Source organism: Mustela putorius, unplaced genomic scaffold (assembly GCF_011764305.1).
Source record: "Mustela putorius furo isolate JIRA1106 unplaced genomic scaffold, ASM1176430v1.1 tig00003853_pilon_pilon_pilon, whole genome shotgun sequence".
Taxonomy (NCBI): domain Eukaryota; kingdom Metazoa; phylum Chordata; class Mammalia; order Carnivora; family Mustelidae; genus Mustela; species Mustela putorius.
The window spans coordinates 26,719,530-26,736,879 of record NW_025422005.1 but is presented as its reverse complement, the minus strand read 5'-3'; the positions used below and the strand labels follow the sequence as shown (position 1 = coordinate 26,736,879).

Below are 17,350 nucleotides of genomic sequence, written 5' to 3'. Positions count from 1 at the left end.
GGAATGGTTTGATAGATTCGAAGTGCTGAAAGGGAAAATCTACAGCCAAGAATTACTCTATCCAGTAAGGTTATCATTCAAAATAGGAGAGAGACTGTTTCTCAAACAAAAACTAAAGGAGTTCATGACCACTAAATGAACCCTAAAAGAAGTTAGTATTAAAGGGGACTCTAGGGGCACCTGGGTGGCTCAGTGGTTAAACCTCTGCCTTTGGCTCAGGTCATGATGTCAGGGTCCTGGGATCAAGCCCCGCATCAGGCTCTCTGCTCAGCAGGGAGTCTGTTCCCCTTCCTCTCTCTCTGCCTGCCTCTCTGCTTACTCGTAATCTCTGTCAAATAAATAAATAAAATCTTCTAAAAATAAATAAATAAATAAATATTTAAAGGGGGGGGGGTTTAAGTGGAAAGACCCTAAGTGGAGTATTAAAAAAACCCACAAAACCACAAAAAGTAAAAGTAAGTATTTCTATAAAAATAAGTCAAAGATTAATAAAATAAAAGGATGCAAATGACAACATATACCAAAACACAGGGAGGAGTGGAATAAAGAACAGGTTCAAATCTAAGCGACATCAACTTAATATAGACTACAATATATAGAAGATGTTACAGCCAAACCTAATGATAACCAGAAATGAAAAACCAGTAACAGATATGCAAAGATATGCAAAGAATCAAGAGAAACAAATCCAAGTATATCACTAAAGAAAGCCAACAGATCATGAGAGCAAAAGAAAGAATCCGAGAAAAATCTATAGAAACAACTACAAAACAAGTAACAAATGGCAATGAACACCTATCCATAACTACTTCAACTGTAAGTAGACTAAATGCTTCAATCAAAAGACAGAGTAACACAATGGATCAAAGGCCCACCTATATGATACCTGTAAGCGACTCGTTTTAGACCTAAAAAGATAACGTAAGGAGAGGGGAGAAACATTTATCATGTAAATGGATGTCAAAAGAAAGCTGAAGTAGCAATATTTGTATCAGACAAAACAGACTTTAAAACAAAGACTGTTGAAAAGAGACTAAGGACACTATATAAAAATAAAGGGGACAAGCAAACAAGAGAGTATAATAATTGTAAATATTTACGCACACAAGATGGGAGCACTCATAAAACAGTTAATAACAAACATAAAGGACATTACTGATAATAGTACAATAATAGGAGGGGACTTTCACACCCCTCTTAAGTGGATGGGACATATCATCCACATAGAAAATGAACAAGGAAACAGTGGTTTTGAATGACCCCGATACCAAAACCAGATGAAGACACCATAAACAAAGAGAACTACAAGCCAACATCTCTCATGAATACAGATACAGAAATCTGCAACAAAGTATTAGTACATGGAATCCTACAATACATTAAAAAAAACATAAATACATCACGATCAAGTAGGATTTATTCCTGGGATGCAACAGTGGTTCAATATTCACCAAGCAGTATGACTATTTTCAATAAGAGAAAGGATAAAAATTAGATGATGATTTCAACAGATGCAGAAAAAACATTCAACGAAGTACAATATCCATTCATGATAAAAATCCATCTGCAAAGTAGGCCTAGAGGGAATGCACCTCAACATAATAAAGTCTTTATACGAAAACCCACAGCTAACATTATACTTGATGGTGAAAAACCATCAAGTAGGAGTTTTTCTCCTAAGGCCAGGAACAAGGTAAGGACATCCGCTCTTCACCACTTTTATTCAGCACAGCACTTGAAGTCCTAGCCACAGCAATTAGACAACATAAAAAAATAAAAGGCATCCAGGTTGGTAAGGAAGAAGTAAAACTCAGGATATTATATACAGAAAACCCTAAAGACTACCCAAAACTACTCGAACTGACAAATGAATTCAGTGAAGTTGCAGGATATAAAATTGATGTCTAGAAATCTGTTGCATTCCTATATACTAATAATGAAGCAGCAAAAAGTGAAATTAAGAAAATAATCACATCTTCAATTTCACCAAAACCAATAAAATATCTAGAAATAAACTTAACCAAAGAGGTGAAAGACCTGTACTTTGAAAACTTTGAGACACTGGTAAAGAAATTCAAGGTGATGTGAAGAAGGAAAGACATTCTGTGCTCATGGACTGAAAGCACAAGTATTGTTAAAATTGCTATACTACCCAAAGCAATCTACAGATTTAATGTAATCTGAATCAAAATACCAATAGCATTTTTCACAGAATTAGAACAATCCTAAAATTTGTATGGAACCATAAAACCTCAAACAGCAAAAGCAATGCTCAAAATGAAAAAGAGGAGCATCTGGTGGCTCAGTCAGTTCAGTGTCTGCCTTCGGCTCAGGTCATGATCTCAGAGTCCTCAAATTGAGTCCCACATCAGGCTCTCTGCTCAGCAGTGAGTTGGCTTCTCCCTCTGCCTTTGTGATCTCTCTCACTTTCATGCTCTCTTCAATAAATAAGTAAAATCCTTTTTAAAAAATGAAAAAGAAAAAACTAGGTATCATGATTCCAAATTTCAGTTATACTACAAAGTGGTAGGAATTAAAACAGAATGGCAGTGGCATAAAAATAAACATATAGGTCGACAGAACAGAACAGAAAACCAGAAATAAACCCACAAGTATTAACTAATCTTTAACAAAGGAGGAATGAATATAGAGTGGTAAAATGACAGTATCTACAACAAATGGTATTGGGAAAACTGGACAGTAACATACAAAAGAATGAAACTGGACAACTTTGGGCCACTCTTTTCATCATATACAAAAACACTCAAAATGGATTAAAGACCTAAATGTGAGTCCTAAAACCATAAAAATCCTTGGGCAAAGCACAAAGAGTAATTTCTCTGACAGAGGCCATAACAACATTTTTCTAGATATGTCTTCTGAGGCAAGGGAAGTAAAAGCAAAAACAAACTACTGGAATTAACATAAAAATAAAAAGTTTCTGTACACCAAACAATGAAACTAAAAGACAACCTCTAAGTGGAAGAAGATATCTGCAAGTGACCTAAGCAATAAAGGGTTAGTATCCAAAATCTATAAACTGATAAGATAAAATAATCCAGTTAAAAAATAGGCAGAAAACAGAAAAAGGCATTTCTCCAAAGAAGAAATACAGGTGGCCAAGAGACACATGAAAATATGTTCAACAGCACTCATAATCAGAGAAATGCAAATCAAAACTGTAATGAGATATCACTTTACATCTGTCAGAAAGGCTAAAATCAAAAACACAAGAGTTGGTGATGATGTGGAGAAAAAGGAAAATTCTTACACTGCTGGTGGAAATGCAAAGCGATCCAGTAATAGCACTACTGGATATTTACCCCCAAAATACAAAAACACTAATTCCAAGAGATTACATGAACGCCTATGTTTAATGCAGCATTATTTACAATAGCCAAGCTACAGAAGTAGCCTAAGTGCCCACAGATAGATGAATGGAGTATTACCCAGCCATGAAAACAAATGAAGCCCTGCCATTTGCAACATGGGTAGAGCTAGAGTATAATGCTAGCAGAGCATTGTCAGAGAAAGACAAATACCATATGATGTCACTTATACATGGGAAGAAATAAGCAAAGGGGGGGAGGGGGAGAGACAAATCAAGAAACAGATTCTTAACTATAGAGAACAAACTGATGGGTTACCTGAGGGGAGGCAGGTGTTGAGGGGGATGGGGGAAACAGGTGATGGGGATTAAAGAATACACTTATCACAATGAGAAGAAAAATAATGGTAGACCTAAGTTCTAATAGTAGTTAAAATGAATATAAACATTTTAGACTTAACTGAAGAAAGACTCCCACTCCTTCTTTTCCATCTTCACCAGCAACTTTTGCACAGAGACATTAGCATTTGAGGATGCAAAGGGTGTGGAGTAACTGGGTGTGCCCAGAGCCCAGGCAGTCTGCTGGTGAGGGATACCACAGTGAAGCAGCCTAGCAGCAGAGCAAATGAGGTGGTGGGTGGCCAGAACGGTAAGGAGACAGAAAACATTGTGCAAGTAAGTAATTCAGAAAGTAAGTGCATACATTGAGAATAATGGGAGCCAGATTTCTCAATGTTTTATAAAATGATTTATGAATGTGTAAAGGGAGAAGGCTAGAAAGAACCCCAACCAAGGGGTTGGATTGAAATTTCAAGAAATGTTAAGAACTCACAAGCTAAAATAAATGGGTGGATAGAAAGATATAGTTGTATACAGTTATGTGATATGTGTGTAATTTGTTTATGGATTGACTGATTCTATACACCAATAGGACATAAGAAATAATTTTACCTCAGTAAGATGAGCACCAAGTGCTAAGGCATTAGGATTCCACGACGGATTCCAAGATTAGGGCAGGGAAAGTACAGAATAATCTTGGAACATCTTGTTTTGAGTAAGTAAATGCTGAAAAAATGATGGGGAGATATCAGAAGGACATAGGAGGCGACCAGAACAGGCTTCCATTGGTTAAATCTAGGACAATCTGAGTATTAAAACAAATAATGAGAGTATCAGATTATAACCCAATGAGTAAAATAGGAATCCATGAGTCTATACTGATATAAAACAAAAGAGTAAAAAATTAAAAGATTCTATGAATTCTATATAAAACATCTAACAATAGCAAAAATGATGGGAAAACATTATCAGGCAAATGTTAATTATGGGAAAGGTAAGGGATCAATATTTATAGTATCTGAGAAGACAGAATTCAATACCAAAAAAAAAAAAAAAAAAGACTGAGAGACTGCATACTGATTAGAGCAATTAATCAAGAAAATGGATATTAGTATACCTCAAAGATAGCCTGAAAACTGACAAAATTTTAGGCAAGGAAAGGGAGGGTGGATAACACTTGGGTTAAAAAAGGAAATGAGAAAACACCTCCAAACAGACTGATGATAATAAAATCATGTCTGAATCTAGGGACACCATTAAAGAGCTGAAGGGAAAAATAGATCTGAAGTCATTTTTCATTTTCATGAAATCATTTTCAGCAGTAAGAATGATTAAGAATGAATAAAGCAATAATTCAATTTAAAAAATGAATCAAAAAAACAAAACAAGAAACATAGTAACAAAATTAGAAATAAGGAGAAAAGTAAGACTGACAAAACCAAATGATGGTTTTTTGAAAAGATTCTTGGATAAGATGGATGAGAAAAAAGAGAAAAGGCAAAGAATAGCAAATACAGAATGAAAGAAGGAAAAAAAATTTATGAACGATATGTTAATAAAGCTGAACATAAATGAAACTATGAAAAACTTATAAATATATAATTACAGAGAAAATATAAAATTATAGAGAAATATAAAAATCCAAATTGACATAAAAAATTTGAATAGGCCAGTGAACATTCAGTGAATTAAAATGGCAAAGACCTCCCCTTTAGAGGGATAAAAACAATTAACAAATTATAAATTTTATAGTTTGACTATACATTCAAAAACAAGTTTTCTGTAAGTTCCACAAAATGGAAAAGGAATAAAACTTGCCCAATTCTTTTTGAGTCTAGTAATTCTAGACTCTAGAACTAATGATTCTAGAATCTAGTGATTCCAAATTAATTCATCTCATTCAGATGAGAATTCAAGAAAAAAAATTAAGAAATATTTCACTTGTGATTACAGACACAAAAGCAAAACAAAATACTAGCTAGCCAAACCTAACAGTATATACATATTTTTAAATTAATAAGGGTTTGTAAATAAATGCAGAAACTGTCCAACATAAGAAAATTAATGTGCTTCATAACATTAATAAAGGCAAAAAATAAGGACTATTAAAAAAGGACATCTGCAAGTTCAATACTTTTTTATAACAAAGAAAAACTCATGGCAAACTAGAAATAGAAGGGAATGTCCTTGGTAAAGGTTATATATCTAATCCAAAAGTATATATTAAAAATACATGTAAAACCAGGGTTTCATCAAGGAATGCAAGGATGGTTTGAGATCAGAAAACTCGATCAATGTATTTCACTAAATGAATAATAATACAAATTATATAGATACATAAAATGCATTTGGTAATAATCTTTTATTTAGTGGGGGGAGGGGAGGTTTTTTGTTTTGTTTTGTTTTGTTTAGTAAAAGCTATCAAAACTTTCCTATCTTGATGCTTACGATTGCCTTCCAGACTGGATATACAGTTGACCCTCAAAAAACATGAGTTTGAACTGTAAGGTCCACATACACTTGAATTACTTCATAGCACAGTACCATAAATATTTTCTCTTCCTCATGATTTTCTTAATAACATTTTCTTTTTTCTTCTTCACATTATTGTAATACAGCATATAATACATATAATACACAAAATATGTGTTAATTGACTATTTGTTAAATCAGTAAGGCTTCCAGTCAACAACTATCAGTAGTTACGTTTCTGGGGAGTCAAAACTAATACTCTGATTTTCAACTGTGTGATTACTGCCCAACTCCTGTGTTGTTCAAGGGTCAACTATACAGATCAGTTATTCCTGCAATATGTAAGGGTTTTTATATCCTAATACGAATACACTTGGCATTATTCACTTTTCTTATTTGGCCAATCTTAAGGACATGAACTGATAGATCTGAAGAGAAATTCCATGATTACTAAAGGAATCTGAACATCTCTTCACATACATATTCCCTCTTTGGGTTTCCCTTCTATGAAGTATTCATTATTCTTTGTTCACTTTTCTTTACAATTCAGCAGTTGTGGGTATATTCGAGATATATATCATTTGGTAGTTTTGCAAGTGCAGGTATTCCCACTCTCTGAAAGTTGGTATTAAGCCACTTCACTTTTACAAAAACTTACATTAGTACCCATTTCTGCTAACCGAAAGATAACAGAAGACGATTTTCACTTTCACAAAAAAGGCACAATGCCAAAATAGCATTCTGAATTTTGCAGCTAGTCCTTACAGAGGCAGTGCACACCCCAAAGAGCAAAAGCAACACCACTAAGCGCCTTTCCTGGGAACTACCCTCAGCGTCTCAGCATCAACCACCTCCGTCTCCGTAACTCTCTCTGCAAGGTGTCTGGGAGCATCTGTCCTTTATCTTGGTTTATTTTCTGCATCTGTTAGAAAGATGTGCCAAGAATCAGAAAAACTAAGAGGGGTTGGGTCTGGGAACGCTAAAATTTTCCATAGAGATTTCCATTCTACACTGTTTTGGCTTACTTAAGTTTTCATAGGAATGCTGTACTTTCAGAGAGTCTTCTCTGAGTCTATCATCCGTTTGCTATCTCTTACTGACAATTACCTTTAATTCTGATACAAAGTTAATATATAAATTTTCTCCATATGGTTTGTGCTTTGGGAATTTCATTTAAGAAACTCCTACTCTCCCCCAGATCACAACAATATTTGCCGTATTTCTATTAATTTTATAATTTTACCTTTCACATTTAAGACCTTTAAATCCATTGAGAGCCCACCTTTGGACATGATGCTAGTTAGGTATCCTGTTTTCTCCATGTAAAAAGCCAGTTTTCCAACACCACCTACTAAAACAAACACAGGATTTTTGCACATTACTTAATTACTAAATACTTTATAGCTTTCAGTGCTACTGTGAATAGTATCTTTTCCTTTTAATCACATTGTCTAATTAGCTGCTGCTCTAGTAGAAAAGTGCTTGAAATTTCATGAACTATTTTGTTCATGCTATCATTCTTAAACTTATTTTTCAGAGTTTGCTGTTTTCTTAAATACAGGTGTCATTGCACATCTGAAAATATGACTTAAAAATAATGAGTTTCATAAGAACCCTGGCTGGCTCGGCTGGTGGAGCATCCAACTCTTGTCTCAGGGTCATGAGTTGGAGCCTCACACTGGGTGTAATTACTTAAAAAATAAATAAATAAAATAAAAATAATGAGTTTTCTCTTTCCAATACTGACAGTCTCTTTCTTTTTCTTCCTTATGGTCAGGATTAGAATTTCTAGTTCTATGTTAAGCAGTAGCATGACCCTGGGTGTAGTAAATCTGTTAGGAAATTCATTTGTTTACTTTAGCAGAGACCAAATAACAATGGCTGAAGTAAGACAGAAAGTTTCTGTCTTTCTCATGTGAAGGTCTGCGCTAGCAGGCAGTTCAGTAGAGAAGTGCCCCTGCCTTACAAGGTTAATGTGCTTTTGATATGCTGCCCTTTCCCACGCAGACAAAAGTGGGCTGCCATGAGCGTAGTGACATTCTGGCCCATTGAAAAGGGGAAATTACAAGACGAAGGCAAGCTCTTTCTTTCCATTTAAGGATGTGGCCTGCTAGTTATAAACGGTTTCCATCCCCTTGGTCAAAAGTCAGTCCCATGTTCACAGTTGCAAAGTAGCCTGGAAAATATAAGCGCTTACCAAAGAAACTAATGCCTAACTAAAACAAGGCAGAGGAGTACGCGGTTCTGTTAATGAAAGAAGAAGTGGGGAGATGTATATTGCTGTATAGTTGTCTTGCTCCCAAATCATGGGATATAACCATTACTAAGTAAATGAAATTTCGTTTCATTCAACTGCGGAAATTTCTGTAATTGAAAAAAAAAAAAGGTCTATCATGTATTTCCTCCTTCTTCTAACTAACTGTAGTAAGTTATCAGTGGATTTCTGTGATGTCAATTACTCTTCATATGTATATAAGCAAGAGTAAAGAACTTAGGATTACATAAGGTACTTATTCTAAATATTTGATTCAAATCATATAGGATATTATGTTTTGCAGAATTGGAAGCACTGAGGTGCCTGGGTGGCCCAGTAGGTTAAACAAGCAGCTGCTGTTGGCTCAGGTCATGAACCCAGGGTCCTGGGATCGAGTACCAAACTGGGCTCCCTGCTCAGTGGAGAGTCTGCTTCTCCCCCCTCTACCTGCTGCTCCCCCTACTTGTGCTTTCTCTGTGTGTCAGATAAATCAATAAAATCTTGGGGGAAAAAAAAAAGAATCAGAAGCACTGAACTTAGTGAAAATACAGGCTGCAGGAAGGGGATTAACCTTTATTTAAAATCTTGCTATATGCCTAGCAATGTTATGATAAAAAAATCTATCACATCCAAAAGCCTAACATGTGCCAAATTCATGAAAGTTATTCTTATTCCCACTTTGTAAGAAAACTGAGGCACACAGTAGTTAAGTGATTTACCTAAAGCTATACAACCAATAAGTAGAAAGACTAGGCTCCAAAGCCTCAGATCTTGCCACTCTGTAACAATGCCTCTCAATGATTATTCTTTCAACAATGATAATACACAGGAGGAACTAGGGGAATTAGTGCCTAATTCTTTCCTCAAATTTCAACTCACTACGACAGTGAACTTTTTAATTTGCATGGAAAATTAAATTCTGAATTTAATAGAAAACTGGGATTCATACGTAGAAACTCATTTTACTTTAGACTTCTTGGAAAAGTCCTGTTCTACAAAATTAGGAATGCCAAAAGGCAGTAGACAGAAATAGTCCATGTGGAATTGATAGTGGGTCTGCACAATACCCAGATAGAGTGAGAGTTGATAGAAAATGCCATTTAGTCTCACAATTACATATTTATCCTTAAGAAATAGATATATATTCTTTATCCCAGTCTCACAATTTCAGAATCATTCAAGGTGAACTGATGCAAGCTTTGTAAATCTCAAAAAACTTTGCTTGAAATGAAACATATACCTATAGACTACCTGGTATTTCTAAGCTTTCAGTGCTCTCCCTATAGTTAATTAACTAAAAATGGGAACGAGTCTTTTGATGGAAAAAGAAAACAAGTGAAAAAACTTCACAATGAAACAATATGCTTACTGCACTAAGTAAAAACCAAATAATTTATTTCCTGAAAACTGCTCTCTCTTAGTAATATACCATCTGTTGGCTCATACACATAAGGTTAAACAGAAAAAAAATATTTAAAATTTGTTCAAGACAAAGAAAAGGAATAACTCACCCATCAAATACAAATATACTATTTTATTCTAAGGGAATATTTCTGTAGTTTCTGCAAGGGGAAAACCCAAAAGTGGTTAAAAAACAAAAAAGAACAGAAAGGATAATTTAGATGTTTTGCTTGTTTGATGTTTTTTTTCCCTCCCCTGGAAATAAAAATGCAATTTTACATAATTTTAATAAAATTTTAAAAAGCAAATAGTCTGACACACATATCAACAGCTATGCTTATGAAGAATGACCAATAATTAATCAAGATTTTCTTTTACGTATTAATTTAGGGTCTGGACAACTCTGTGGACTAACATGCAATTGAAGTCCTGATACAGTCATTGACCTGGGTATTAGCTGTTCTCAGTTAAAATACAGACTTCTTTTTTTCTCTCTGGTGTTTTCTAACAAATGTATCTACTATGCCAACAATATTTGTTCTTGATACAACTACAGAAGGGGAAATGTTAGTGTTTATACAAACCATAAAATTTGTATAATGGGGGCTATTACAACTGATGTTTCTGGATAGTTTATTGGCAGACTTATCAGACAATCCAGTTGCTTTTCCTCCATATCAAACAAGATCTGGATGTAAGAAGTTTTCCAGTCAGAAATGACAAACACAGATGGAATTAATCATACAGAATTGGGGCAGATTTACTTCTTTCACAAAGTTCCTGGTAACCAAAACGAAATTCGTTACAGGCAGAGGGACAGAACCATCAGTATACAACGTCAAAAGGCCTACTTTTAAACTTTTATTGTACTTAAATGACTTTCATTTATTTAAAAAAAAAAAAAAAAACCAAAACACCTGCCACCCCCATCTAAAAAATGGGATATACTGAAAAGTCTTTCAAGGTTAAAATTTCTAAGAGGCTTTTTGGACTTCTTGCATTTCTATTACAGGGTCAAATTCACCTCAGCTAAAGAAGTTCTGTGATTGGCCAACAACATAAAAGCTTTGAGTCAAAATTTTCTGGGGTAGAAGCTGAGAATGGAGATGAGGGAGATGGATTGATATGCCAAACACACCTATGACTTGCAATCCTCAAAGAGCTACTACAACAGCTAGAGTCTGGAATAATGCTATAAGACCTGCTGTGGATATGCAAGACAGTCAATGTCTTTGTATCCTAACCCCAGAATCCATATTTTCAAGTTTCTTAGGGCAATAAGATCATCTTCCAAATGCTTTATAGGAACGTACTAGGACCTTTTCTACCATAATTCTGACAGCTAAGTAATACTGTGTCTTTGTGGAATCACTCACAGGTTTGCCAGAATAAGGAGAGAGACTATTCTTTTTGAAATGACAAGGGCCTCCAGAAACTGGTGCAAAAGATAAAATAAGAGGATCTGGGAAACAGGAAGATAAAACAATGAGAGAAAAGCTGCCATTTGGGGATAAAATGAAAACAAAACAACCCCCATTTCTGTGTACCACAGCTCATGCTATGAGACAGCAGCAATAAAGGCTGACACCCAGAGAAGTGGGCATTTTAGTGGGTTTTCTACAAACATTTCAAGACACTTGGGGTCTAATGGGCTCCACAGATTTTCTGTGTGCATAATCAGTTCGTGGAGTTTCAGCCCCTTTACCTCAATTTACCCACATCTAAACCCACAGCTGAGAAGGCTAGACCCAGAAAGTGAAGGGACACATTACTGTGTGAACAGCAGTGAAGGCCTTTTTCCCTGATGTGAGGGGCCCATGGCAAAAGCACCAGAGGCTTCTATCCTTCACAGAACTGGCTTGGCAGTGAAAATCAAAATCAAGACCACATCACTCTCTACCTTTTAAAAAAAAGTTGAGTATTTTTATTGGGTCTTCAAGTCTGGGTCCCACAGTCCTTATCTGATGTCACTCTTAGCTCTGCACTGATTTCTCCCCTGACGTGCACATAGGGCTTGCCCAAGTAGCCTATTGCAGCCAAGGTTTGATTCCAAAGCTACCTCTCTAAGGTCTAAGGTTACTATGGTAGAGTTTTATACAACAGTTTTCCTTAAAAATATTCCACAATTTGTTATTCCCAAACAAAATAAGATTATGCACCACTCAGAGAAATTGGTTAGTCATTCTGAAGATGTCTAAGAACTATATCACTGCCAAAGAACAACATTTCTCAGGTTCATATTCTTTCCTTCAGTTTTCATTTGTACATCCACACTGTGGTTCACGAGTCATCTGTTTTCCATTATCTTATAATCAAGTCAAGAGGACTTGGACTTGTACATCGTTTTCCAAAGCTGGATGCATTCACAGTTTGGTGCATACCCATGTGTATGAAAATAGGAACCCCACTTCCACTTTAATCTGATAATTCAACATCAGAGTCTTCTGATTTGGCTTTGGCAAGTTCTTCGTGTACCTCCCTCACCATGAGAATACGTGTTAACATGGTGTCCAGGGTCCCAGGGTCTATCGGGAATGTGGAGTACCACATGGGACTATTCGGAACACAGGAGCGCTCGGGTTGCAGGTAAAACACATCATTCCTCTGCTTCACACTTTCAGAACTATCCACAGGGGAAAAAAAAAAGAAAGAAAGAAAGAAACTAAGGAAATTGGGGATCAGAAAATGTAGGAAATATGTAACTACTCTTTAATATAGTGGCTCTCGCCTTTTTCCCTACTGTGACTAATGTCATAGATAAGCGATGCACCCAGGGAGATAAGTAAGTTTACAAGCACTCACCCCCTGGTGCAACCTGTGACTGCACATTTTCTATACTCACCGGAGGTGAGTATAATGTTAACAGAAGACAAAGTATAAGTCGTTCATGAACTTTAGTATTTAAAACATTATTAGGAGCAACAAAAAATTCAACTCACATATGACACTATGGCTGAGAACCACATATCCTCAGCACCCAATATCCTGGAATGATCCCCAGGAGCATTCAGTACACATTACCACGGGGCAAACCCAGTCACTACATTTCTCTGAGAAAAAAGTGCTTTAGTGTGGCTCCTATAACTCTAAAGTCTTAAAGTTTCTGTAAGAGAAAGACCATTCAAAAAATAGAAATTCCTTAAAAATAAACTGTTTTTCTATTTACAGATTTAGGAGTACAACGTCTCCTCTTAAAATTTTTCCTAAATAAATAGCAAAATCACAACATAGTTACCACATAAAGGGTGAGCAACAGTTGTAAAGATCAAACAATAGCTGTGATTCTTGCTTTTGAAGAGATTTTTAGAAAAACAATTATCAAGATAAAGCAGTTTGTTTTGGGGTCCAAAATCCAGGCAGATATGAGAAAAGGGACAAAAAGGAGATTAAAGATATACCTTGTCTAAAGTTGTATTTCTGATATTCAAGTATCTTAAATCCAAGACATGTTAACTACTTTTTGAACTGTGCTGAACCTAGTCCGGAGGAAGGCTGCTTACCATTTTGACAGGTAAAACTCATAAAGTCGGACTGGACATCGTAATGGGTTGTCAGTATTCTCTGCCATCTCCACACCCACTGGAACCTCATCATCTTCATTTCGTTTCCTTTTGCCAACAGTTAGTTTATCTTGAGATGGGAAATAATAATCAAAATATTAGAAGAATCTTTTCTTCCAGTCTCAAGACAGGCACTGAGCTTTGTTTCCAGTCAGAACTGTCAGTCCCTTCTCCTCCCATGAGCACTGACTGAGCACCTACGGAGGCCCTAGACAGTGTTTTAAGTACTGCTTAAAAGGACTGAACAAATCAAAGCCACCATTCTGCAAAATTTATGTTTTCCAGCTCATCAAAATGGGTCTAGCATGGCAAAATCATGGTACAGAGAGTTAGGTCCTAATTCTGAACCTGATTTTGCTATGAAATTTCATCAGGTATATCTAAAGCCACAGCAAGATAAAGAAGGGAAAAAAAGGGTTCTAAGTGCTCTTCTAGAAAGAAGAGATCAAGAGAGAAGTTGTCACCTCTTCACCTGAAAATATTTTTACCGTGGGGCATCAGAGTCCAGTGGGCATTATCAAGTTTCTTCTAGCTGTCATAGTATTATAAAAAATGGAATCGTTGTTGGGAAAAGAAATTCCAAGTTGACCATTTGATAAGAAAAGGGCAAGCCCTTTTCCCCAACAGAATTTTGTAGAGACCAAGGGTTATCAAAAAGAAACTGGGGTGAAGACATGGAAAGTAGAGCTGTTTCTTTCCTACTTTCTCCATTCAGGCTTTAAGAGAATATTAGTGGGTGGTGGATCTGCTGCAAACCTGAAGAAAAAGGTTTTCTTCTTTTCTTATAGCTGCTCTTAATAGGTGGCAAAGAACTTTCCCCAGCTTCCTGCATTAGTTATTACTTAAAATTCACCCCAGTTTTCTATTTAGAGGGTACCTAAATATAAAGGCTCATTCATTCAGAAAAGAAGCTGAACTTACTACCAGTCTTGTAAAGCACCTCATCAGAAAACAGGGAAATGTTACCTGATTGCCTCTCCCTGCCCCCAATATCAATAAGAGCATAAAGTGGGCTATATATGAGCAAAATAAAGGAGACAGGACATAGTCATGGGGTGAAAAAGCACTATGGTGTTACATTTTCTAAAGGAAAGGAGCAACTGAAAGAAAAGTTAACACAACCATGAACATCACAAGTATTCTTTACAGACTTTAGTTTCAGTAATTTTTAAAGTCTCACATTCAAAACATATATATATTTCATTCTTATCCCAAGAAAGTAACAACTTGACTTTCGGAATTTTAGAACTTACAATTTTGGTTAGAATTAATATGTTTAACTTCTAGTTCCATAATATGTTAGTTTTTTTAAAATGTTAAAAACAAACTACTACTGAGTAGGCTGTGTTGGGAATGTAAGACCATAAACCTTCTAAGAAAATTCTGACCACTGACATTACTCCACTGTGTACTAAACTGATACAGATCTTCCCTGACATACAATGGGGTTACAACCTGAAAAACCCACCCCGAACCAAAAATGCATTTAATACATGTAACCTTTCAAACACCATAGCTAAAACATGCTCGAAACACTTATATAGCCCACAACTCCGCAGAAATCCCCCAATACAAAGGCTATTTTATATTAAAGTATTGACTACCTCATGTCATTGATTAAATACTATACTAGAAAGTGAAAGGGCTGACTGGGTACAGAATGGCTATAAGCATACTGTCCACCCTTGTGATCCTTGGGCTGACTGGGAGCTGCAAACTGTTGCCGCCCAGCATCACAAGTGAGGATCATATTGCATTCCACTAGCCCAAGAAAATACCAAACCCACATTCAAAGTACAGTTTCTACTGAATGCATGCATGTCGCTTTTTCACGACTGTAAAGTTGGAAAATTAAGTCAAACACCATCTGCATACTCTAGGTCAGGTTTTAAGTTTCTTCAGAAATTGACAGTTAATATAAAGAGTTTTAGTTAGCTATTTTTTTAACTAAAAATCAATCAATCAAGATTTAGAAATAATAGGTTTAAAAATTAGGTTCCTTTAAACTAGCAATTGGGTGATCTATTAACTCTAAATCAGTGATTCTGACTCTTAGCTGTGTGTTTAAATTCTCTGGAAAGTTTTACAATACAGATTTATTTGGGCTCTACTTCTGACCATTAAATCCGAATTTCTAATTTAAAAGCCAATAAAAGTACAGTGAAGCACGTGATCGTGGCAAGTCTTTAACCTAGCGTTGGCAATAAAAAAGCATCTATACTCTAAAGCTACATCTAAAGCTACACTCTTCCATGTCTAGAATTTTTAGTTATCCTTCTGTGATAAGTCTCTATTTACATACTAACCAGACTTCGAATAAAAATCTCACAAACTCCACCACACACCTGGTTCTGACTCTTGCTTTTGTAAAGGTGGAAAGAACCTCAGATATGTCATCTTGGTGCTATACTTCAGAGTCCTAGTCCGTCTCATCACATGGGCAAAGGAAAGCTTCAAGTGTTCAGTCACATTCTTGAGTTGAAAGTATTTGGTATTGAAGAAAAGGAGGGTGTTCAAGAGGACGATGGGTGAGTAGGCGCCCAGCTGTTTGCACTCCCACAAATGCTCTTCTTCAATGCGAGAGAACATGTAACCTGCACCGAAGAAGGGGGAAAGCAGTAACAGTACTAAGCTCCCGCTAAACAGGACCAAGTAATAAATTCTCAGACAGGACTATTAAAGGAAACGACCCATTGTTCCCCTCTCCCCTCCTCCCTTCTATGGAAAATCAGAAAAGGCACCCCAAAGAGCGAGCAGATGAGTCCAATGAAGCAGACGCCATGAGCAATCCTCTGAAACAGTTTTAATCCATTGTTATTTTAGACCAGGGTTTGGCTAACTTTTTTTGTAAAGGGCCAGATGGTAAATATTTCAAGTACTGTGGGACACGGAGGCTCTGAACAACTCTGTTGTTACCGAAGATGGGGAGCAGCAGACAATATGGAAATAAACAGGTGTGGTGTGTACCAATAAAGTTTACTTATACACAGAAATTTAAATTTCATACAATTTTAATTTTCATTTCTCACAAAATATTACTCTTCTTTAGATTTTCTCCAACCATTTGTAACTCAAGGAACTATACAGAAACAGGAAGCATGCCAGATCAAGCAGTTTGCAGACTCCTGTTTGAGATCATTATGCTTACTATTAACTGGTTCAGTTTCATTTTAACTCAGATCATTAAAAGGCAGCTACCTCCCTCATACACCCTCTTATTTTTAAATTACATTAAGAGTGATTACTGTGATGACATATATGGGATTCTTTTTGAAAAGCAGGTGTCCTACAGAAGAATTAAGATGAGTACACCTTTAAGTGCACACTCCTCATGACAGCCTTTAAACGCAGGTCCTTTCTCATGTTCTCACCAATCCTCTTTGTTGCTGCTTATGCATTCTATTCTTGGGAGAATAACCACAAGCAAGAATTTATTACTTCCAACTCTATCTCCCTTGTCTCTTCTTTGGATGCTAAATGCATCAAGACACCACCCTGCTCAGAATGCTTCAAAGGTGCTCTCTGCCCAAAAAGGGCACAAAATCCTAAACGTCACGGTCAACCTCTCTGTTCACAGCCAAGGAGCCTAAGACCAGGAGTAAATGAGGAAGTTGTCCAACAACGTATGGTCAAAGATAATTCAACAATGAAGACTTAACTCCTCTAACAACCAGTACAGGGTACTGATAACGAACTACTGAGGAAGGTCCACCGCTTTACTTCTACAGTCTAGAAGTAAAGTATATGTTAGCTGCTGGTATAGTATTCAACTTCACTGACACTACCAAACCAAAAATGGCTTCTAAAAAGTAAATACAACTTCCAGTTTTATTTTTGTTACATTGTATGGAAGTTATAATTTTACTAAAATCAATAATAAACCAAAGAGTTTCTCCTCAGAAGTCCAAATATGCTATAAATCAAGACAGAAATATAAATGAACAATTTATAAAAAGATAATCATAAAAATTAAGCACTTTAGGAAGGCATATCATG

At 36.1% G+C, this 17,350-nt stretch overlaps 1 protein-coding gene across 13 annotated transcripts in view; it reads right to left on the bottom strand.

Annotated features, from left to right (window-relative positions):
* Positions 1-3,700: 3,700 nt before the first annotated feature.
* ZMYM4 (zinc finger MYM-type containing 4) overlaps positions 3,701-17,350 on the bottom strand; it is a 155,156-nt gene continuing 141,506 nt past the window's right edge. For 9 of the 13 annotated variants that reach the window (XM_004740826.3, XM_004740828.3, XM_045064182.1 and 6 more), the window contains 3 exons: positions 15,700-15,948; positions 13,295-13,424; positions 9,908-12,417 (listed from right to left, as the gene is read on the bottom strand). In XM_004740826.3, coding sequence (XP_004740883.1) covers positions 12,210-12,417; positions 13,295-13,424; positions 15,700-15,948 — 587 coding nt within the window. In that variant the 3' untranslated portion in view covers positions 9,908-12,209. Of the gene's footprint in view, positions 4,394-5,995; positions 7,491-9,907; positions 12,418-13,294; positions 13,425-15,699; positions 15,949-17,350 lie in introns of those variants that run through there. The other 4 variants (XR_006601710.1, XM_045064181.1, XM_045064180.1 and 1 more) reach the window with 4 other exon arrangements.